General features: G+C 39.4%; 1 protein-coding gene across 21 annotated transcripts in view; it reads right to left on the bottom strand.

Moving 5' to 3' along the window:
* The window catches only part of SPATS2L (spermatogenesis associated serine rich 2 like), a 128941-nt gene that overhangs the window by 24852 nt on the left and 79165 nt on the right, over positions 1-24924 (bottom strand). For 12 of the 21 annotated variants that reach the window (XM_025152171.3, NM_001389330.2, XM_040703415.2 and 9 more), the window contains 2 exons: positions 13059-13120; positions 1819-1927 (listed from right to left, as the gene is read on the bottom strand). In XM_025152171.3, the coding sequence (XP_025007939.2) occupies positions 1819-1927; positions 13059-13097 (148 nt within the window). In that variant the 5' untranslated portion in view covers positions 13098-13120. Of the gene's footprint in view, positions 1-1818; positions 1928-13058; positions 13121-22260; positions 22433-24924 lie in introns of all 21 variants that reach the window. The other 9 variants (XM_046943576.1, XM_040703416.2, XM_046943578.1 and 6 more) reach the window with 1 other exon arrangement.

Genomic DNA, 24924 nt, shown 5'->3' with positions numbered 1-24924 from the left:
TGCCACTTTGTGCTTAAACAAATCAGGACTACTGTGTTTGAAAGGAGGGCGCTGTTTCCAGTGGGTGACAAATATTGGCTGTTTTCAAATGTTCAGTTTGAAAAGACTTCTCAAGTCAAGGCATAATGATTATCAACTAATCCAATTCAAACAAAGGCCATTTAGTGGTGGGTTATGTCACCTTGGTAGTTCTTTTTCAAGATTTTTTGGTTTTTTAATCTCTCTTACAAGGTTTGCTTTGACCATTTGTTCCTCACAGCTAGACAATGTGTGGATAGGAAAGCACTTATTTTCCCTCAGTACACATAAGATATTTGCTGTTACTAAACAAGGGAGAAATACATAGGTCACTCCAAAAGTAATGTCTCCTATTTATTTCCATGGAAACTACAACAGCTACAAAGAGCACGATAACACTATTTGATAGAGCAAATTCACAACTACAAAACACCATTTTTCAACAGTTGCAACCATCATCTATGCCTTTTCACCAGCGATAAAGAGCTCACCATACTCATAAAAATCTGCACCAGCAGAGGTGACTCGCTGTTTCACAACTGCTACAACAACATCATTGCTAGGAAAACACTGCCCACAGAGTCCAGCTTTCACTGTGCTCACATCCACTGTTTGGTCTCCATAAATGTTCAGCAAGTGTTGATGAATGTCAGTGGGTGCCATTATTTCCACATGGAGGAATTCAGCAACACACCTTTGCTTCATCCACACTCCCGTGTCAGACACCATTTTGTCAGACTGCCCCTCTGCTGACATCTGTCACACAGCAACAACGAGTAACGGAATACTGGTGGGAAGGTTCAACCTCTAATGCCATACCACCAACATCTACCTCTGACACTGTGGGCCAACACAGTAAAATAGGAGGCATTACTTCTGGAGTAAAATTTTGATGCATTTGTGATTAGTTTGCTCACATCTGCTTTCTGCATATTTGTACATAATTCCTAGTACGTGATAATACTTTTTGACACATACGTTTCAGTAAATTAATCCAAACTAAAATCAAAACTACTCTGAACTAAAATAGCTACGAAATAAGTAGCTTGGTGAGATAACTCATAATGATTCCCTAATGTTTCAGTATCACTGAGCCATATGAACAGCCTCAGAGCGTTGATTTATTTTTTAAGATATACAACATCCTCAGGCCGCAGAATTTTGAGAGCATTTCCTCACATTATAGAAGTATTCCTACAAAGGGTTTCTTACAGACTTTGGGGAGAGTTCAAAATTCTTGCCATTTATCAGAAAAAGTGTTATTCAAATACAAGTGACCTTTCACTGGAGATGGCCTCGTGATGTAAAATACAAAGCCAGATATAGATTTAGAGCATCTCAAACTTTCAATTGAGTCTTGGTTCAGCCATTGTAAATATCAAAGCTATTTGCAAAATTTAAATTGAGGTTTGAATGTCAACATATGCGTCAAGTTCAGAGGTTTGTGGGCCCAGCTATCTGCTTCAGAACTACCCTCAATTTCCATTAGCAGTCAGTCTCCAGCAGTGAATCATATTATGACATACACACTTTAAAGAGCATTAGTTTTCATTAGAAAAAGAAGGTCTGCAACAAGAATTACACTAAAAATAACCTCCCGGAGAACAGACAAACAGCCAGGTTAAGCTCATGTTGTGAAGAAACAAAGATGTAGACAGCAGGATCAATTATAAAAAGTGAACTGGCAGTGTCACAATCATCTGAATTTCAGAACAACAGAACACATACACTACAGGTAATGAATACTTTAGCATGTAGTTAAAGCCCTTATGCCTTAGTGGGAAAAAGTACTGTACTTACCATCTATGAAAGCCTGGACAGCCTTGTCTACATTGTTATCAAACTGCTGCAGCACCAGAACTATTTCATTATTGCTTTTGTTTGGAACAACTGATCGGATTGCATTGATCTGGAAGGAAAAGAAGGAAGGTAATAATACATAGGTTTATCGTATTCTTTAAGAAAAGACGGTACTGTGCAAATGTCCGTTTACATAAATGCTTACAATATAAAATAAAGCAGTGTCAATCTCCTTACCTGCCTCCTACAACAAATGGAAGCAATTTCTTCAAGACACCAAAGTAGAGAACTAGCAGCCAGTATACCAAATCCTACCCTTAGCTACATCTGGAGAACTCAATTAACTGAGCTTATAGAATTAGCCCTTAGGTTTCTTTTTTAAATCTGAATAAAGGACAAGAGCTTTCTTCAGGATACTGTACTCTATGGATCATTTGTTACAGCCATCAATAATTCTGATATGCTGTGCTGCTATTTCATACTATTTCCTATTGTTGTATTGTCTTTGTTACTCTCATGCCAAATGGTCATTCAACCCACTAATTTCTTTAATACATTACTGTTAGAATCACACCGACCATTTACTTTCTCACATAATACATTTGAAAGTAAATGAAACTAAACAATTATACTGTTTTGATGCTAGACAAGCCTTATTAGGTAGTGCCAAAATAAAAGCCCTTGGTTATACAAATAACTAGCAAAACTAACAAAGCCTACCATAGCAGTCTGTAAAAACACAGGAATCAGTACAGTTGCTCCAAATCAGCTGAGCTTCTTTTTTCTGACTATCCAGCACACATTTACTATTAAAAAAACCTGTTGCACTGCAGAAATTCAACTAGCAGCTTTCTTTGCCCCCTCTCTGCAGGAATACACCCTCACGTACTTTATCAAATCACAATCTCATCTTGCTAATTTCTGTTTGAGAAACACTGGTGGTCTTTTCACAGTACTACACTTCTTGAATTGTGAAAATATGAACACATGAAGGTATGTCTGTTGCATGTAATAGAGGTAGGCTGGATTACATGGTGAGAGTATTCATATCAAGTTGACATAGCTGTACAGGTAAATACTGAAAAAAGAACAATCTAGATAATCTTTATGGCACCTTTACCAGTGGAGGCATCAGAAGACGATTCACACTTATGCTCAGATTTATTACTAAAATGCTATTTTGCTGCTTTACATCAACTTCTATCTTCAGCCACTCTATTTTCCGTATACTAATACAAGCTACAACTTATTTCAAGTTCTGTTAATAGACAATGACTGAAGGCTCTGATTCATGATTCCTGCTGGATTTAGCTTCAGCACAGCAGACAGTAGGTAGCTGCTTCAGGTTCATCCACACAGGATCAAGATTTCTAGAGAAGTTAACCTAGAAGGTCACTTTCTGACTTCAGCAGACAAATTAAGTGACTCTGCTTTCGTAGAGTTGACTTCACTCCTGTCCACCATCCTATCACTTATCCATCTGCAGCTTCACATTTGTCCACAATACGTTTCAAGTAACAAGTTAAGCCTCAGACAACTCAGGCCAAAACTATTATTTATATAGTCTTAAAATTAGCAACTAGAGTGTAGTACAAGAAGCAAGTTGCTTGTCTCATTTTCAAAGGACCCTTCCCAAAGGCCTCACCTAATCAATGTGTCCACTGTTCTTACCCCATGGCTTAGCAAGGTTTGCCTACAAGCTAGGGTCCCAGCCCAACAGCTAGCTGCACTGGAGATTGTAGCAAATAAAAATATAATTGCGTTGGAAGTTGAGACAGTCTAGGTGATCAAAAGAGCTGCCAGCATTGCCAGGAACTATCTAGAAAAAGCTGTCTGCTCAAGCTTCTTTCTTCAGTTGGTATGCATCTGAGAGTGGGAGGGAGAAAACAAAACCAGAAATGACAAACAACCGAGCAACTGTGAGTACAGCTCTTTATGCACCGCAGGCATTCTAGGTGAAAACCATCTCAAATTAATAGAACGCACTGAGAAAACCCAAAGAAATGAGTTCTATTCATTCCCTGATTGTGGACATTGGCACGCTATTATTTATTGATAAAGCTGCAACAAATATGAACTGAGTTGGCTCCATACCAATAAAAGTTGGCAGATACATGAGAGCTACAGCAGGCCACAAGCTGCTGTCCTCTTAATGTTCAAGTTGGTAGTTGCCAAACATTCCCATGACATGAACTACATATTCTCACAAAAACCCCCCCTCTCCTTTCACAATCATATGGATCATCTCTCTACCCACTCAGAACTGCTTAAGCTGCTTGTGGCAATTACTTACAGGAAAAATAGTGAAAGGAAATATTTAGTGTACTCCAGCCATTCCCATAAGCATGGAAATTTCACATGGCTGCTAGGGCCTTCTTTGCTATGAGATGTCTGGAAGCCTTAAGAAGCATCTGGAAACTACCAAGTGAGGCCAAGACCACAGGATGGATCAGGCAACTTGCCACATCCTGCAGTTTGGAAATTTTTGATTAACAGAAAAATCAAAATTAAAAGCTAATTTGTTCTTGATCCCCCTAGTATTACAACTAAACACTGAAAATGTATGGACATGTTCTAGTCATGGAGATAACCCAAAAAAAGCAAAACAAGGCTCTTAGGGAAGAACATTCACTAATACAGAGAAAAGATACTATGCCTGTGACCAGCTCTGCAGACACAGTTCTGTTTTAGTTGGACTACATAAAAATTCAGTTTAGGGGAGCATTTAAGTACAGAAGAGCTCTATGGTTTTACTGCCAAAAAAACAATTGCCTTTGTTGACTGTTAGAAAAGTTATACATTTTTTTCCTCTAGAAAACAAGAATTTTCATAAAACAACTCTTCAGCAAATGAATATCAGATTGTACAGTAAAGCATTCTGGACTTTGGAAAATCCAAACCAGAAGTTGACTAACACACTGCCAATCAGCTTCCCTTGTGTATGTATGGATACTCACTTGATTATTAGTGCTTCTGCTTTTCAGATTTCTGCAGTGACTTATTTGGGACAAGAGAGATGAAAACTAGAATTTCTAGCCCGTAGGATATGCTATTAAGAAAATGATACATATACTGCTCTGTTCCAAAACAACGAAAGCAGATATAAAACCAGAATTCCAACAGCAGAGAAATCAAAAAGGTTTTGCTCTGAAATATTTTGTCTCAAAAATTTTTAGGAATAAAATGAAATAAACTAGGCATGTTTTCTTTTCCTGGAATTTCAAAGTCAGCCAGATGTGCATGCGTCAGACATTATGTCTCCAACATATGCACTGACTATTTCGTCCAGAATAAACTGGAACTGTTGCACACATGCAGTGAAAAAAGTCAGTGGTTTCTGAACATCCAAAAATAATGGACAAATGGCTGCAAGTAGCAAATTCTAACCTAACAGCCTACCTAACAGGAGGACGAGAACACGCTGAGGAAGACAAGGTCATATGACAGCCTTAACCCAGAAATAGGAACTTTATGGTCCCCTAATATTCTATCGCTTAATTCTCTTTCTGCAGCTTCAAAATCTGTATGGATTTCTAGGTTTGAACTTCAGGTCTCTTTCTGCATGCAAAATGTGTCCTATATATTTCTGGAAAGGAACATGGGGATATACAGGAAAACACTGAAGGGAGAGGTCGACAGCTGTCCTGAAAGCATAAGTCTAACATAAATGCACTTACACAGCTGAAGGTCATAAAAGCCCCATTGCAATCTACAATGAACAGCAGCTAAGCTGCAGGAACACTTGACAAAGACAAGCTGACAAGAAGGAGATGCAGAGTAGGGCTGAATCTGAGCTGGAGCCATGCAATGCCAGTATGCTAGGTTCTGCTGGCTCACCTGCTGGTCCTGCTGATACAGATGTCCTTTTGCCAGTACAGCTACACACCTTAACTGCTTACAAGTCTCCACCTGCTTGAGAAGTCTGTCACTCTTCAATCCAGACAGTGGTGTATAGTTCATTTTTATTAATGGTTTGATAGGTCAATATCCCAGGGCTGGATATACATCCAAATTGTATCTTCCTAAACTTATAGTAATTAAACTTACCAAGAACATCTATTTTTCAACACATAAGCAACACAGATCGGAACTGGAATAATCCAATACATTATGATTTCTCATCAATAAACAAATTCCTTTTAAAAAACATATAGCAACCTCATGAAAAAGAAGATCCAAAGAACCTCATCCTATCACACAATTAATACTATATTAATACCTAACAGTCTGGACAAACTCTGAACATTAAATTTATTTTCCTGTGTATGTGGGAGAGCAGAGAGCTTTCTCATACTCACTGAAACCTGATCTTAGAAAGAATAACATTAACAGACTACAAGGAAGTCAATTACTCTAACAATTTGGAATCATCATATCTTTATCTAGTGTGGATTTCCAGAGAATTTGTGTCATCATTTTGGGTGCTAGACAAGCATCCTAGGACATATATTCTGAATCACAAATAATTGCACAGTTAACATCAGCATTTGCCAGTGACAGCATCTCAGCTATAGTCACACTCCTGGGTTTTTCCTTTCTGTGGCCTGACCAGAGAATTCATTTCCTTCTTGGTTTATTGCTCAGAAGGCTCATTCAACACTCTAGTTTACAAAAGCTACTCTGAAGCTACCACAGATCTGAAATACCCTTATCTTGAAAACTACCATGTATGCTCAAGAATGCGGAAAACAGAACCCTTTGTTGCTTTTTGTCAGACATATTTGACTGTTTTTCTGAGGATTACTGCCCAACCACATGACATTCAGCTTGGCATTCATTTGCTTAAAAAAAAAAATCAGTAATCAGTTATTTCTGAGGAGTATGACACAGAGGAGAGGAAGACACTGAAATATTAACTGCTCATGGGATTATCTTAAGAACCTGAAGTCCTTGTGAACACTTGGCTCATGAGAGTTTCCTGACATATCAAGCTTGAAAAGAAATACAGCTTGCCTCAAAGTTGTGAGAAGCTGTGACAACAGATCACCTGCTCTGCACCCAGAACCAAGCTGATGTTCCTGCACACTCATCCAAGTCCTTTAGGTTTTTTGTCAAGTTTCAAAAGGTTCCCAGGCAACTGTAACAACATGGAACCAAGTATTGCCTGCTTACTGCTCTACTCCATCTGCTCCCCTTTGGCATCATCTCAAAGAGGATGTTTTTGGTGAATAAGTAATATATCTGGGGTCCAGAGAATTTGTTTAAATATTTGTGACATAGTGACAAACTAAACTTCTTTGCTGAAAGCTCACGGCTGTTCTGAAACCCCTGAACACAGCTGCTCTAATCCCTTTGAAGTGAGTGACTATTATGGCCACTTACTCATTTAAAATACTTTTACTCACACTAACACATTCACCTTCACTTGGTATGAACTATTAAGCTCAGCAGATTTTCTCTAAGTAGGAGCTAAATTTATTTTTCAATTATAGTTATCAAAGAATACATAAATGTTTTCTGATCCTGCTTATTTTTACTGCGTCGGTAGTAGATGTTTATGAGCACAGATATGGTGCATATGCTCACTGCAGCTGGGGACAGGTAGCAGTGCAAGGCCTGTTTGCCTAGATTACAGTTCCGGCTGGGGCTGACCCAAATCCTGGATGAGGACAAGAGTAGGAGCTGCTGAGAGTGCTCTGTTGGTTTCTGTAATTCTGTATTAGCAGATACCCTAACAACATTAAACAGGAAAATGTATTTTCTCTGTCACTCCATGGCAGAAACAGTTAAGGTTTTGAAAAACTCCTACAGGAAGATTTTTCATAAATAGTTTGAATTTTCTAAATTAACAACTTATTATTTATGTAGGACCCATTCTTCCACAAGCTTCGCTAACTAGATTAGTTCAATGTGACACACCGAATGTGTGTTTTTAACTTGCCCTTTGAGCAAAATAACAGCTTTGATCAGGTCTGCACCTATTTGCTACATGCCCCGTTTATCACACTTCAGATCACTTACCCCTGATAAGCACAAAACAAATTCTACTTGTTGCAGTAATCTAGTGTGGGCAAATATCTTGGATTCACAATGTCCTGAACCTTCCTCTGCTCTAATTTTTAAACTAATGAAATGGAAATTGGATTTGAGAAGACACACATTTAAAAGAAAAGGTGTATATATATATGAGGGTCTGGCTCAGTAAGACCTGTTGCCATTATTCAAGTGAAACATGATTTAGAAACCTATTTCTATAATACTCTTAGCCCAAGTTAAATAGTTCATCAAAGGACAGAAGTGCAGTTTAACCAACTTTGCTGGTCTTTGGACTAAAGTCCTTTCACATCAACATATGGATGAAACAGCTGTGAAGGTCAGCCTTAAGGAGACCTAGTGAAATCATAGATTGGACTGCTTCTTGTAATGGGAGTTTAAAGATATTATTTATGTTCTTTCCACCATAAATCCTACTATTTCCTTGTATGCTGCCCATCGCTTATGAAAACTACCGTTACGGTACTAAAATCCGCTAAAGTATATCTGAATAAGATTTTCTTCTTGCAACTAATAGAACAAATCTGTTTGTCTGTTCCTACAGCTCTAAAGTTTCAAATGAAAATAAAATGAAGCAGCAAACTTCTCTGTGAAACTGCAGCAAAACTTCACCTCCAATAGAATCCAAAGAAGAGTATTTTCATTTGACTATTTTGCTTATTCCAGTTGACACCAGATCTTGTTCAAACATGACCAGACAATTAAAAATATATATGGTCCCAACAGCAAGTTCAGAAGTTTGGATAATTTCCAATATTTTGTTGAATCAAAACTAAAAGCCACATGTGAGAGCTGAATGGTTGCTCTGCAGAATGCCTTGTATTCACTCTCGTTGGATGAAGATTTCCTGCAGCAACTGGAACATGACAAGCTGTTCATATTCTTCACTCCAACTACTTCTTATCTGGAGGCCCCCATCATTCAGAACCTCAGCACCTTTCCTGGTGGTGTACTTGGTTAATGCTTGAGCAATTCCATTAATTTTATGGAATCATTTTGAATTTAAGCCAATGAGTTTGACCAATTTCATCCTTTAATCCACAGAAAGTTTCAAATTGTATGTACATGATCTGAACAATTTATAATTCAGTCTTTAAAGACTCTGATAGCAGAAAAAAGTCCTCAGATATACAGGTTTTTGTTTGTTTGTTTGTTTTGTTTTTTAAGGTACGAAGGAAGATAATCAGGAGCAAGAGAGATAATGGTATAGTCGAGGAGGGGTCATGACAAAAGGAATTATTCTGAGAGAGATCCTGATGGTAAACTCCTTGCACTCACTACACTGGCACTGTAATTCTAGTTGCTGCTGATGATGTGCAGGGCTTGTATTATTTCAGAAGATCTGTGGAGTATGTGCATGAAAATATGGTAAATCAGAACTGCCCTGGCTCCACACATGAGGATCACAGCTGCAGAAGTCTCTGCCAACTATGCAAACACTCATTAGGCTGACATCACAGGCCAATATTTATGTTACTCTCTTGGGGAAAAAGTGGGGAAAGAGATAAAATAGAACACTTAACCTATTGGCTTTATGAACTATTTCAACTGAAATGCTATGAGTAAATTACACAAGTTTCAGTATGATATTAACATTCTCAAATTAGGGGTAGGGTTTTTATAAAACCTGCAGATGTGAGTATTCCAACTTCAGTCAGTACTACTTGAAATGTCTGCCTCACCCACATGTCTCCTTTAAAGCAGTGGCAGAGATATTACTTCCCTCAATAACTAGAGGCTGATCATGGAAAGTACGTGGGGAGATGCTACCATTTAAACACGAAAAACAAACATCAATCAACCAACCAAACATTATGCCAAAATTTCAAGGACTCCCTACATTATTTATTGCAGAGAAACAATGATCAACTTACAAAGAAGGCTGAGTTCTACTTTTGCAAAAAAAAAAAAAGAAAAATATTTGTGTGCAGATGCACAGCTCCTCATGTTTCAGTCAAGTCCTAGCAGGATAAAAATCTTAAGTATACTATCATTTGCAAGCACTGAGGTAGGAAAGAGGAAGGCTTGTATTCTATTCTGTCGTTTTAAACAAGAACTGATTGTATTTGTACTGATGGCAATGGAAATCAGAGAAGTAATTAAATTTATAAATCTCATTTCTGTTCCCCAAAAATATTCACCAAAAGGATGAATAAACACTGAACTCACTGCTTTTATGCTTGGCAGCATGACTGCTTTGCCCTGTACATGTAAGTTATTTAAATGAGAAAGGGATCTATCTGATTTACACTCTCTTGCCAGGATACTGTAAATATGTCTGCTCAGAAGTGCATGAGGTCCTTATATTTTAGCAGTTTATGGGCAAATACAATTAAAGCCAACTCAGAAAGACATATCTGTTCATCCACATGCTCGTATTTCCATGGTGCAGCTCTGCAATAACCTGAATGGGGCTTTAGAAGCCTCTAATAGAAAGAGCCTCCACACTGTAAACTAAATCGGATTTGTGAAATCGATGTTTTATGTCCTGCCATGCCAATCTCACTTTAGAATGAGTCAGAATTGTCCATTTGAAATGGCAGACTGACCGTGCTAGCTCTTCAGCAGATATATGTAGATTATGAAGTTCATGCTGTTCAGTTGCTAAGCCTCTACACAGTAGCTTACTAGGCTGTATTTTTTCAGAATAAAACCCAGTGATTTTGCATTAAGATTTAACTGGTGATAACTTAGATTTTAAGTTTGGCATAGGGATTTAGTGACATTAAATGTTGGTGGAAAATACAGCAATTAAAAGAGAAACTACTCTAAATAAGTAGGTATTGATTCCGGTGTCTACCTGCTTTAAAATGTGCGTGCTCATAAGTGCTCAGTTTTAAGATACAGAGATATCAGACTTTGCACAGCAAATACTACACAGTGCATAAAAGTCCTGCTGCAGTCCTGCATTCTGAAACTATCAAAAGACAAACAGGCAATTTATAAGATCCCACACTTGTAAAACTGACTAAACTAACAAAAGAAATTAAGCAACACAGTAAAATAAGCATAACTTCAATAGATTTACTGAGTTGCATTTTAAGTTTCACAGTAATTTACTCTTGCACTGGAGAGTGAGTGCAAAATCCATCATACTACTCAACATTTAAACCCTGGCTGTTATTACAGACTAAGGAAGATACTCTTCACCAAAATACATGTTGACAAGCAAATCCTCACCCACAATAATTCATTCAGCAGCTCGCAACAAATATGAAGGGAAAAGGACTCAAAACCCCCAGGTGCTTGGGCAGTGCATCAGGTAAGGGACTGTTTCCCATCAGGGAATATAAAAGCAAAAAGGTTCCACAACCTTTTGAAAGCAAAGAGAATAATTAGGGAAAGATGGACACAACAGTATGAATTCATTCCCACCTGAACTATTTAGCATAAATCATCATTTGCTATTCTGTTTCCTGGCAACTTCTTTCCTGTGGCAGGTGACAGTAGTTCATAACTTTTCTTTTGGGAAACATAATTAATCTGAAGCTTGAGGAAACCTTGTTTCAGGATCAGTAACTGTTACAGTTCTTGAGGTCTTTAATAACTAAATGCAGTGTCTAAGCCATTAACTACTAGTCATGATCAATTCTGAGAAATATATTCCCTGATTGAAGAATTTGTTGCTTTATTCTGAACTCAGAAGTGAAACAGTTAATTAAAATCTGATTACTGACCTCTAGAGTTCAGGGCTATGTCTTTGAGAGGCTGTGGTGCGTTATCTTAATTCTCTATCACTTACTGAGACTTCTCTTGTCCGGAAAACCACATGTACAGTATCTTTAAGGTCCTCCTCATGCCAAATTACTTTCCCTACTATTGGTCCACTGAATTGAGAAACTGCAGTTTTGAATTGCAAAACTGAAGTTAGGGAAGTCTTTATCTGCTGAATAATATTTTCTGGCTGTTGGGAAAAGGGTCAATACAAGAAACTATGCATAATTTTTTTTCTTGTCTTTTCCATTGACAGGCCTACAGAGAACATTTTACATGCCTGACCCAGCAGGATGCATGCAGGCCTTATGATACAGTTGCCTTCACTTTTCTGTATTCCCTTCAAGTAGGAATTTTATGAAACACACTTGATCCTTTCTCCTTGTGGAATTCATGATGTGAATATACCCAACCAACTTTATATCGATATCAGAATAAACCTGGGCTTAGCAACACAATTAGGTTCTGGCTCTTTACATACATCACACTGCCTTAGAGTCTGTCACTGAGAGCCAGTTCATGCTTAATAAAGCAATGCAAGGAGTCCACTAGCTTTTTTCTGAGCTTCCTGAATGTAAAGGTCCATATCTTCCCAAACACGAGACAAAACAAAATCTGATTTTATCAACACCTCAAAACCTTAGCTTCTTTTAAAATACAACATTGTGTTATACTCCTACACTCTCCCTACTTCTTTCTCCTCCTGTTCTTGACAAATTCCCTCGTTTCCCATCTGCATTGGTGAGGAATATCCTTGAGGCAGATTATCTCTATACAAGACGCCTGCTAGGAGTTAAAAAAGATTTTCTGACCTATCTGTAAACTAAATAGCGCAGGAGAAAAACTATTCTGGAAGTGGTGTATTCACAGTATTCTGTGATGGCTACAGCAACAGTGGGGTTTCTGTGAGAATACATGCCCAGAACTGCAGCACTTCACATACAAGTGGCCTGCAAAACCACAGTCCTAAGTGCTTTAGACCCCTTAATGCTTCCGAAAGGCCACGCAAGGCTCTAGCACTAGCCAAGTTATGGAGAGGACATACCCATACACAAAGAATGCAGTTAGAATCAGAGCTACTCATGTAGGAAAGAAATTCTCCTATTTCCAGGCTCTGTAATTTTAGGAATTGCCTCTGAGCATTACAAGTACAACATTCTTGGTTGGAAAATATTATTTCATAAGGCTGTGTTTCTTCAAAGGCTGAATTTTGTACCACAGCAACCATCACAAAGTGTTACTCTCCGCAGCATCGACATGTAAAGGGACCACAAAAGAATAAAAGTATATATATATATATATACACACACACACACATATATCTGACAAAACATTGTCTCCTTACAGAAAAGCAAAACATGTTCCTCATCAGCCAAAATTAATATTCTAATCCTAGCAATACCTGTCTGTGTAATTAACTTCATGCACAGAGTTAATTTAAAGTTAACTATGTGAACAGTCCTTGAAGGAGCAGGGAAGAAATGTGTACGCGCCATCATTTTGGTTTGCACTGTACTGTTACTTGTTCCTACCTTTTCCTTGATATTTACTGGAGAACTGATTTCTGCCATCTCTCTTCTTACAAGAATACTGTCTGTGAAAAAGAAGAAAAAAACCAAATAAGAGATCCATTTTTAATCCTAACCTGACAAAGGTACACAAATATAAAATTGTATTTAAGCATTGGAGAAACTTGAAAAAACTTACCTTTCCTGCTAAATCTTGCAAAACCAAACAAAAACAACATGAAACAACAAACCCCAAACAAGTTCAAATCTCACACTTTCCCCAGGTTAGTTCTATACACACATTCTACAAATGCTTCACTAGTATGAATCAGGGTGGGAGGAGTATCACCGTTCTCCCATCCATGTTTATTGGACCCCACTCATTATTACTAGATACCTTTGAGGTTTAAGGAAAAGGAATGTCTAAGATGAATTCAACATCTGTTCTCCCATTCACCAGAAATCTTATTTTTGCCAGAAAACTTTTCTGAAGATCCCATCTTAAAAAGCAGCTAAAAGTGCCACAAGGCAGAAGAGTACTGCACAGTTAATGTTTTTCAAAACTAAATTAAAGGATTTAACCACATGCTTCCTTATTAAAGCTAAAAAGGTCTGAATGCTTAAATCTCTAAGTCTGTTCTGAAAATTTAGGCACATAATGGAATTTGCATGTGATTAAGAAACCCTGCGATATCCTATTTCCAGTTACTCAGCCACATAACTGAGAGATATTACACCACATGATGAAGAATTAACAGAGAAGGGAGTCCGCTTGCCTAATCCTGCTTCCATCAAAACCAATTACCTTAGATTTCAATAAGACACAAACTTAAATCTGCACATTTTTAAATTAAGTCACACATGAAGAATCACAGAGAAGACTGAGTCAAATGATATAAAGGCGGCTTAGTTGCTAAATTTAACTCTTTTGCACACTGATAAGAAAATACTGTCATACATAAATGAGAATGAAATCTTAGTTCTTTCCAACTTTTAAAGCCGAAACACTTCCTCCTTTTTACCATTTGAGCCCTCTGCTGCTATGAAGACTGATAATATTTCCCATAATTCTTCTAGATCTCTTAATGCATTTGAAAAAACACGTCCTTTAACTCCAGCTTTGGAACACAGCACTCTGGGGGGGGGGGGGGGTCCAAACTCCAAATGTTTCTATCATAGAATTTTCTAACATGATATAAGTATCTTAATTTATTTTTCTATGCATGTGTTTTCTAATTAAAAATGAGGTTCAGGGAAGCACATTTTCAAACATAGCAAGACTTTGTAGTAGGCAGGAAAAAGACAGTAGGAAGAAGAAGAGGGAATACATTTTTGAGTCTGATGGAGAGTAGACATCACAAAAAGGGTCCCAGAAGAAAACAAAAAAACCAAAAAAGTAACCTTAATTGAAGTGTCATTAAAAAAAACACCTGAAATGAGTAAGGTTCCTCCTGCCATCTACGCCATGAACACATTTGACCTGTTTATATAAAGCACATTGCTTTCATCTGACTTAATTCAGTGGCTCAACCAGTTTACAAAAAAAGAGCCCAAGTGTCACTAGATATCTGGTAAGATTTCTTCCTGGCAAATGGGTCACTAATGCCTTAGCATCTGCTGAATAAAGTATTTCAGATTAGAAGACCCCCACACTTCACTGTTGTTTTGTTTTAAACCAAGAATCAAGGAGCTTGAATTAGTTTCTTTGTCAAGCCCATCCAATGACAGCAGAATTATAAAATGCCAGGAGAAAGCAGGCAGAAAGACTACACGGAATATGAGCTTGGGACAAATCCATTTCCAATATTTAACATGTTAACTTAATGCAGTTTGTAGTCCCTATAACATTTTGGGCTGGAGCACCTCTCCTATGGAGCACCTCCTAAGGTTGAAGGAACTGGGCTTGTTTAGCTTGGAGAAGAGAAGGCTCCAGGCAGACCTCACCGAAGCCTTCCAGTACTTGAAGAAAGCTTATAAACAGGAGGGGTAACGGCTGTTTACAAGGGTGGACAGTGATACGACAAGGGGGAATGGTTTTCAACTGAGACAGGGGAGGTTTAGGTTAGATATTAGGAGGAAGTTTTTCACCCAGAGGGTGGTGACACACTGGAACAGGTTGCTCAAGGGGGTTGTGGATGCCCCAACCCTGGAGGCATTCAAGGCCAGGCTGGATGTGGCTCTGGGCTGCCGGGTCTGGTGGTTGGTGAGCCTGCCCATGGCAGGGGGGTTGAAACTAGATGATCATTGTGGTCCTTTTCAACCCAGGCCACTACGATTCTATGATTTTCCTGCTTCTCTTTTGCTTCTGCTGTCAGCTGTTTCTCAGGCCAAGTGGGCACGGAGCATGAGACACAGGCCACCAAATTGCCATGCAGACTGGAAAACCTAGCTCTAAAATCACTCTAACTCTTCATTATCCCCCACAGCTTTTCAGGAAAAAAAAGTGCTTTCCACCTCTCAACATCAAGCTCTGTGTGGCACTAGTATTCTTCTCTGATAACATTTTAATGAAGAGTTATTTTACTTGTTCACCCTCATACCTATTATCCAGCAGCTCCAGCAATATTAGAGACAAATGAATGGAAGCCTGTTCTCTTGCATACACTTAAACCAATACATACATTACAATAACAATAAAAAAACACAGTATCAAGAGAAACAACAGAAAAAAAGCTAGGAAAACTTATTGGGATGAATGGAACACATCACAGATAACAAGTAAAAGAAGGTTTATAGCTAACAAACCCTTCTGATCCTAAAAACTATACTATATAAAACAAACACATAATGGGAAAATATCCACCACCTTAAATCTTCAAGTTCTACTTTCCCAGCATATTGTACTAATTTTGAACCAAAACTGTACGTTGTACAGCTACATCTTGTATGAAGCAAATTAATCAGTGATCTTACTTAGTGAAAAACCCAAACCTGTCAGTTCATGTTAGTTCGAAGGCAGTAGTGAAACTATGCATCCAATTTAAATTAAATGTGCTGATTAAACCATGCAAGAGCAGCACTTAGCCAAATTTAATCTTTGTAGCAATGCTCTGACCCACTTTAAAACAAGTCACACAACACCTTGCCAGAGTTGACTTGTCTCTCCTTTGCTGCATGATCTAGGTATTACTACAATCAGTTTTCTGCTGACAAATGTGATGTTGGTTCAGCTGGCTTACAATTGCAAGCTGTATCAGAACTGGGCAAGCCAAGCAAAACATACCCTCAAAAAAGAGGTGTGTTTCTTTCCCTCTTCTTGTCCCCCACCCATCCTCCACAAGATCATGAACTGAGAAGGCATCAGCTTTTGCAAATACAGTCATTCCTCTACAGTTCAGACTTCTCATTAATATGCATATTACGACTGTCAAGATGAAGATGCTAAAATTGAGCTGGAGTTATTTTCCATTCACCCTCTACAAGGGCAGATATTGAAATAACCTGCATCAAACACTTGCTCCTTTATACAACTCACAGTCCAGCACTACTAGTTACATAAAATTCAAACTAAGCATTGAAATCTCAGTATGGCATTGATTTTTAAAAATGTTCTACCACTATATTTAATAGCTAATTGGTTTTCTTATTGTAGCAAATCAACTTACTGAATTGACTTCTTCCCTCAATTTTTTTTAATCCCATATTGAAAAGTTGCTGCATTTCTAAATCCTATGAGGAAAGATTATAGCACATGAATAATTTCATGCACAAAAATGGTCCCAATTAAATTTTAAAGCTTTTGCTGCAGGCTTGGATCTAAATTTGAACAGCTCCATTCTGATCTGTATATACTTCAGAGAAGCTTCTTCGTGTCTGAGCTGTGCAACACCAGAATATGGCCCACAATTGCGTTGTAAAGCTAGCGCAGTGCTGTGCATGTCAACGTGCACAAAAACATGGCTGCAGAAAAGTCTGTTACAGGTTTTTGCAGTGCCTAAATTTGTCAGTTAGCATACGCATTGAACATATTACGTACAAAACACTGTATAAAGGGTTCTCAAATGCTTTGTCTTGCTCTGCATCTCTGGCTCATATTTGTGTTCTTGAAAAGTTAATGTCACATCAGCAAAACTTTCATGAGAAACGAACGACAGAAAAGAAATACTACAGAATCCTGTACTTAAACAGGTTGTTAATTTCTGATTGCAATTTCCAGATGTGTTTCCTGGAATAGGAGATGGCTCTCAGTTGCTTGTTACATCCTGACCTCAAATACTGATGGAAGTGCATTATTTTTATACCTATTACATACTTGCAAAGGAGATGGTATATCTTGCCTTGTAAACTGAAGCACTTCAATACAACAAGAGAAAAATACAGTAGTGGCGCTTCAAGGGAGTGCTGCAGAGCAGACTAGATTAAGTCTGCCAGAGCTTATTTCTCTGCTCTACCAAATGAAGCAATTCATATTGCTCCTCACACTGAACTGTGGCTAGCTGAAGTGCTGGCACATGTTCTGTCCTCCTGACTTTACTGCAAGCAACAACATCCAGCAGGGCAGGCAGTCAGGTATGGCCTTTAACCACTGCAGCACTACATGCCTCAGCTCACCCGTCACAGCCTGCTGGGTACATGGCTGCTTGCCCAGCCTTTATAGCCATTCCTTTTCTGCCCTGAAGCAGCTCTTAAGTCCCACTGTTGCTGCGTTCAGCCTCCAAAGAACACCTGACATCTTTCAGCCAGTACTGCCTCCCAGGATTTGTCACTCACAAAGCCAGGCAGGCCTTGGGGCGAAGCTGCCAGACTCCTTTTATGAAAGGTCCTGCATAGGTGGGGTTGCCTGTAATTCAAGCATCAGAGAATCAGGAAACAAGAGTCTATGCCCTGCCCTGCTGCATAGCCCCACAACTGTCAACTGCTGCATTTAAACTTCAGATTTACAAACAGCATCAGAAAAAGCAAAAATATACTTTTCTCTCCTCCAACAAAACCAAACCAAAGGAATCAGCCCACAAATACACAGAGTGGAAAATGAGCTTATAGAAGTATCAGTGTTGCCAGACAGATAAAATTTGTAAAAATACCCCAGCAGCGAGCTCTACAGGGCAGAGGAGTGTGACAGCTGGTCCACTGCTTCCAACACTGAAGATGTAACTTGTCTTCAGCAATAAGGAAGAGAAATCTCCCCACAAAATATCACAGAACAAACTAGTTTGGGAAGGTTTTCCCGTCTCTACATTTACAGGTGAGAAAAGTCTCCTACACCACTAAAATGATATATGTCCTCATCTGCCCACTGCAAGTGTTTCCTATTTTAGTGCTACCCCCTATACAACAGGAATCTCAGGTCTCAATGGCCTGACTCTTCTCCATGCTTTTCACATCTACCTGTTTTTGCAGCCACCTGCTGCATCTTGTGCAAACCCAGTCCTTCCCTTCATTATGCAAATTTCCTACAAACATCCCACGACTAACATCTTCCAAGTTCTAAACAGCACCCCAAAAAAGCCTCTATCAGTTTTCTTCCTTTACTACCCCCTCTCTCTGCTCCAGTAGTCAGGCAACTCCACAACTACATACCCTTTGGGTCACAGTACAGCAACATAAAGCAGGAGACAGCCTTGCTGCTGATAAGCTTATCAGCCCTACAAAGCATGACTACGTGCAATCACTGAGGAAGCTTTTACATGAACACAGAAACTGGAATTTATAAACATATTTACGAGACAAAATTGTGAAGTCTATCAATGCTAGAATGTAGATTTTTTATTATTATTTTTAACTAAAGGACCATTTACTCATTTCCAAGTAGTTCAAACACCCCATATCCAAAAAGCTGACATAAGCAGCACAGGTAGAACAAAGTAATCATAATTTTAGAACAAACTTCAAAAAAGATGTAATTGCAATTGTATCTAATGAGATTGTAGCAGCCTGTGGCATGCTTTCATCTTCTGCATACCTACTTCATCTGCAAAATTACATCTCATTTTTAAGTGGGATCCCTATCTATCCCACATGTGCTACAGTACACTGGCTTGTCTGCAGACTTCTCCATGCCCTTGGTAAAGACAAAACCAACACAATCAGAGACACATAGCCTTCATTCCTCATTTGACTTTGTCTGACTTTATTAGATAGGTGATATTTGACAATGGTAGATGAATGCTGGGATAAGCACACCTTTCTAATGCATTTTTAAGTTAAAGACAGACTAGCAAAAGCGAAAGAAACTACAGTGCCAAAATTCAAGTATTTCAGAAAGGAATTACTCAATTTTTTCCACTTGGACTATTTAAATAGCAGAAGATAAACTCTCTTACCACTTCAAAGGTCAAACGTTAGCGCACACATGACTGTCAGTAACAAAACCTTAGTGTCCTTAGTTGTGCCAAAAGCTCTGCCATTGTTGTGCCAAAACTACAGGAAACACAACTGAGATTTCGGTACTTGCTTCCACTTCCTTGAAACTAGCAACAGGTATGGATTTTCTGTTTTCTACAGTCTAGTTTCTAAAGATAAACAGAATAGTTAATAAATATATAAAGAACATCTAGAACATACCAACAAGCATGCTCCCAGCAGCTTTTAGCTCTCTGGGCCATTCAAAGTGAAGATATTTAGAAAAAAGAACGAAGTATAATTAACACTTAGCTGATATTTTTCCAGTACTGTTTTCAGCCTTTCTAAAGGCTGTACCCAGAAACAGACTATGCATTCATTTCGCATTTCTTGTTTTGCAGGAGTTTAGTTTAGCTACTTCAGACTGCTTAAGTGTTTGGGTAAATTTCTTATCTGAAATTTAGATAACAGTAAATTCCGTTACTTCAGTACCCTGTCCTTTAAACTTAAATACATAAGTGCACAGACACTGCAGAGATCGTGCTTGTCTCAACTACAGAGTGCAGCAGTTCTCTGTTCTGCTCAGCTAAGACAGCCTGATTGCCTGACGGTTACCACACTGCCTGAAATCCACTGGCTGCAGTGCTGTAAACAGGATGCAGGAAATAAGACGCCTCACTGATTCCACGTGTAAGTCTGAATTCCGACAGAAAACAGGTTTGTGCTTCCCCACTGTTCATCACCTCCTCCCTGAGGATTTCTGAGATGACTGATGTGACAGTCTGAGAAAGGAACAGATGTCTCAAAGATATAACAGCCGTACAAACTGTTTGCTTGGAAATAGGTAGCAAGATATTAAGGTTTAGAAAGTATGCAAAGGTGTATCAGGAACTCAATTATGTCATTTAACATCATAAAAATCCATGGACCTGTCTGCTGTAACGAGGAAAAACACAGAGGCAAGAGTGGCTCTAGAAAGGTATGGATTTGATGGGTGAACTGTTTGATGAACAAGGAACTGGTTGTGAGATTGTACCACGACAATGGTGGCTCAATGTTTGGATGGATATCAGTGACAAGTGGTGTTCCTCAAGGGTCAGTACTGGAACCTGTGCTCTTCAATATCTTCATCAGTGACACAGACAGTTGGATAGAGTGCACCCTCAGCAAGTTTATGGATGACACCAAACTGTGTGGCCCTGCTGACACACCAGAGGAATGAGATGGCATTCAGCGAGACCTAGACAGGCTACAGCAATAAAAAGATCCAGGTGAACCTCATGAGTGAAAGGTCATGAGTGCCACCAGGGTCACGGCAATCCCCACTATCAATACAAGCTGAATGAATGATAGAGTACAGCCCTGCCAAGAAGGACTTGGGAGTACTGGTGGATGGCAAGCTGGACATGAGCCAGCAATGCGCCTCTGCAGCCCAGTAAGTCAGCCATATCCTGGGCTGCAACAAAAGAAGCATGGTCAGCAGGTCGAGGAAGGTGATCCTGCTCCTCTACTTTGCGCTGGTGAGACCTCCACCAGACATCACAGCAACACTGGTATCCAACCACTGTCACAACAAAATGGTTAAATATTAGCAAGTCCTGTGACCTAGCACACAGATCTTGCTGAGCCCACCCTATCACAGAAGGGTTTAGGTTGGAGGGATCCTTAAAGGCCATCAAGTTCCAGCTCCCCTGCCATAGGTAGGGGTGACCCATCCAACCCGGCTTTGAATGCCTCTAGCAATGAGGCATCCTCAGCCTCTCTGGGCAATCTGTCCCAGTGCCTTACCACTCATTGAGTATAAAATTTCTTCCTAATATCTAATCTAAACATCCCCTCTTTTGATTTAAAGCCATTCCCCCTTGTCCTATCACTATCAGACCATACAAAAAGTTGGTCCCCCTCCTGCTTGTAATCTTCCTTCAAGTACTGGAAGGTTGCAATAAAGTCTCCCTGGAGCCTTCTCTTTTCCAAGATAAACAAGCCCAAGTCCCTTAATCTTTCTTCACGGAGAGGTGCCCCAGCACTTAGATCATCTTCATGGCCCTCCTCTAGACCCATTCCAACAGCTTGGCATCCTTCCTGAACTGGGGGCCTCAGGCTTGGACACAGTACTCCAGATGGGGCCACACAAAGGCAGAGTAGAGGGGAACAATCACCTCCCTCACCCTGCTGGCCACCCCTTCTGATGCAGCCCAGGATACTGTTGGCCTTTTGGGCTGCAAGAGCATGCAGCTAGCTCATGTCCAGTTTTTCATCCACCAGGTCCCCCAAGTTCTTCTCCGCAGGGCTGCCCTGAAGGAGTTGTTCTCCAAGTCTGCACTCACATCTGGTACCACCTTGACCCAAGCACAACACCCTGCACTTGGCCTTGTTAAACCTCAGTAGATTCTTGTGTGCCCACTTTTCAAGCCTGTCCAGGTCCCTCTGGATGGCATCCCTCCCTTCTATTGTGCACCACTCAGCTCAGCGTTATCAGCAAACTTGTCCAGGGTACACTCAATCCCACTGTCCGTGTCATTGATAAAGATGTTGAAGAGCACCACTCCCAGCACAGATCCCTGGGGGACACCACTTGTGATCAGCTTCTACCTGGACACAGAGCCACTGACAAAACCCTCTGTTTACAACCATCACACCAAAGCTATCCAAGCTGAGCTCTCCCTTTGCACACATTTCAATGTGGCTTCCCCAAAAGATCAGTGTCACTGCACCAGCTGCAACTAATGCCTCATGACTGATACCACATGATAATTAAAATTAGAGCTGCCATCCCAGAGATAACGTAGATATAAGAATCTGCTAACTTCGTAAAATGTATCTTGTGCTGAAAATATCTAAACCAGCTGCTTATATTTAGGTCATTAAAACCATCCTGCTTCTGAGCAATACAGATGATTTTTCTTTTTTTCTTTAAAAAAAGAACCTTAAGAAACTATGGTACCTTCAGGATCAGCCTTTAAACAGCAAATATTCTGCTTGTGTGTAAATACGGTGCAGGCAGCACTGTACTACAGTGAAATCAGTCAAAGTGGTTCTCACAGCCTCTGGTTCATGAGAGCAGAAAATTCAGGAGAACAGTTGAATTCAGCCAGCTGTAAAATAGATGTCTGCATCTGCGATAACAGGAAAAAAAAGGTAACTGGTAACATTTTGCTGATCTTTTCTTGTACTTCTGAGTAATTCATTCAAGAAGAAATTTAGTCTAGTGTACGGTTACTATGCACTACAATACCAACCATTAGAAGGTTTTCACTGATACTTCAGGCTCAGTGCTAAATCCATTTCTTCCATGCCCTGCAAAACGTTGGCCTCTGCTCTTACCATTTTTGTAACGAAACAAATAAAAGCTCTGCCATATGAGATTGCTGAATCAAAACACTGACAAAAGGTCAACTCTGCATTAGTTACAGCAAATTATAGAGATGGAGAATCAGGCTACAGAAGAGGACACATGAAATTCCCGAACATAGCAATGTATCCGTGCTGCAACAGATGTGTACCAGTACAAAGACAACATTCTCTAACTGCTGAGATAGGAGAAGGCGGCACACATGCACTCCTAGAAAAGTGAATTTAATAAAATAAATCATCTGCTAGAATCACCACAGTGTCATCAGTTGACGCTAGTCTTCCCCATCTAGCTACCCTCTAACTGGAATAAATCTGCTTTTATTTCTAATGGCACATATATATATTTCATAGCCACACACATACATTTTTACACCTACAGTCATTTCCTGTACTAAACACAGGGAGTAAACAACTACTCACATTCATTAGATACAAACACTGCTCCTTTCTCATGGCCACATGCCTTTCATCCATCCAAAGATGTTTGACTTGTTACCTCACATTTTATATCTGTGCATTAAGAAGTGCACAATACATACCCAATCAGCCTGATTTTTTGTGGCCTGTTACAACTTTTCACCCAGACCAGAGGATGGCAGCGAACTACTCTGGGAGTGGTAACAAGCTCTGTGATCCAAACCTCTTTGCATGGTGGGTGAACTGTAACAAGTCCATAGACCTACAAAGTTCTCATCCCATTCGCTTTCCCTACTCTGTCACTTGACAAAGTTGCATTAAATTGCTTTCAAATTAAAATCACGGTAGTTCTAACGCTATCGTTAGTTAAAAAAAAGATTGTTTTTGCCAGTAGTACAACATAGAGATGAAGATACACAGCTGATCTCCCACTCCTTACTCTTGTTCAGACAAGGCAGCAAGAAAGAAGGGATATTCAAATTCATAAAATACTCTACTACAGAAGAACTAAAGTTTCTGCTAAACAGCAGACACCAGAAGTTTAGTTCATTTTGACTGTTCTTCTAAGAAACCACGTTAGTTCAGTAGTGCGTGGAAACAATGAATACAATATAATGCTTATAATTAATTTCACTTTAAAGTATGACTAATTTGTTAAGTAAAATAATAGGCACAATTAATTAACAAATAAATAGCATTCTAAACACCCGGCAACACCAAAAAACACATGCAACACTGTTGAAGGAAAAACTGGGAATTCAGATTTTAAAATACGTTATCTCATTTCCAGAATGGAGTCATATTACACAATACCACACCCTTCTGTGAAAAGGTATTTACATTATATGAAAGCCGTGATCAGCTTTGTACCTTGTGAACAGCCAAGCGACTTGGGCACAAACTGCTCCCACCCTCTTGGCCCTTCCCTAAAGCTGCATGACTGTATGCCATCTGAAGCAGAGTGCCAGGAATCTAAAGCCTAGAGTTTTCTCCTTGGACTCTTGATGGTATACATACCACCACATATTTGGACTTCTTACTCGTTTGGTTTAGTGTTCTATCTGAGGTATGTGATCCGATTTAACCTGAACCATCATCAGGGTTACACTAACTACCAAGGACGTGTGGTGGTAGAATGAAGTTGTAGCTCAAAATTGAGGTGGCACAGCTTCCATTAACCTTCTTTGCTGACACCACTCTTGTTACCTAAGAAAACATTCACCAGTAGGCTACAATAAACTATGAACAAAAAATAAATACTAAAATTGTTGGAATACAGTAAGCTGGAACACCTGGTTTTAATGAATTGATGATTCCCTACTTTGAAACAAAAACCTGAACTTCTGAAAGAATGATTCCTGTTCTGTACGTACCTCAGATAAATGTTTATTTAAACAAATGGAAACAGCTCAAATTGAAGAGACTGCAACAACTCATCCAGCAGTCCAGTGATAGAAGAATGCCACCTGCCTACAGGTATTGAAGATCTAGTGTCTGTTCCAAATCAGTCTGCAGCAACACTAGAAGTGTGCTTTGATTTAACTCCTAGATTATTCATTAAGAGGGGAAAAGGAATTACTTGACGTATTTTTCATCTTCTCCTCAAACCTACCTATTGGTCCCCTAGCACCAGTCAAGAGCCTACAAAGGCACTTCCCCACTTCAGGGCTTCAAAGGCAAGAATCTCAGCATCACTCCATCAGCAGCACAACTGTCATGACTGCTCAGGAAGATGTAGTGACTTGCCTGGCTCCTACAGCTCCCCACTGCAGGGACTGTGCCAAGGGACTCCATTCCCTCCTTGTTCCACAACAGTGGTGAACTTGTAACACCACTG

Source organism: Gallus gallus, chromosome 7, assembly GCF_016699485.2.
Source record: "Gallus gallus isolate bGalGal1 chromosome 7, bGalGal1.mat.broiler.GRCg7b, whole genome shotgun sequence".
NCBI classification, from domain to species: Eukaryota; Metazoa; Chordata; class Aves; order Galliformes; family Phasianidae; genus Gallus; species Gallus gallus.
This window is presented reverse-complemented; position numbering and strand designations above follow the sequence as displayed.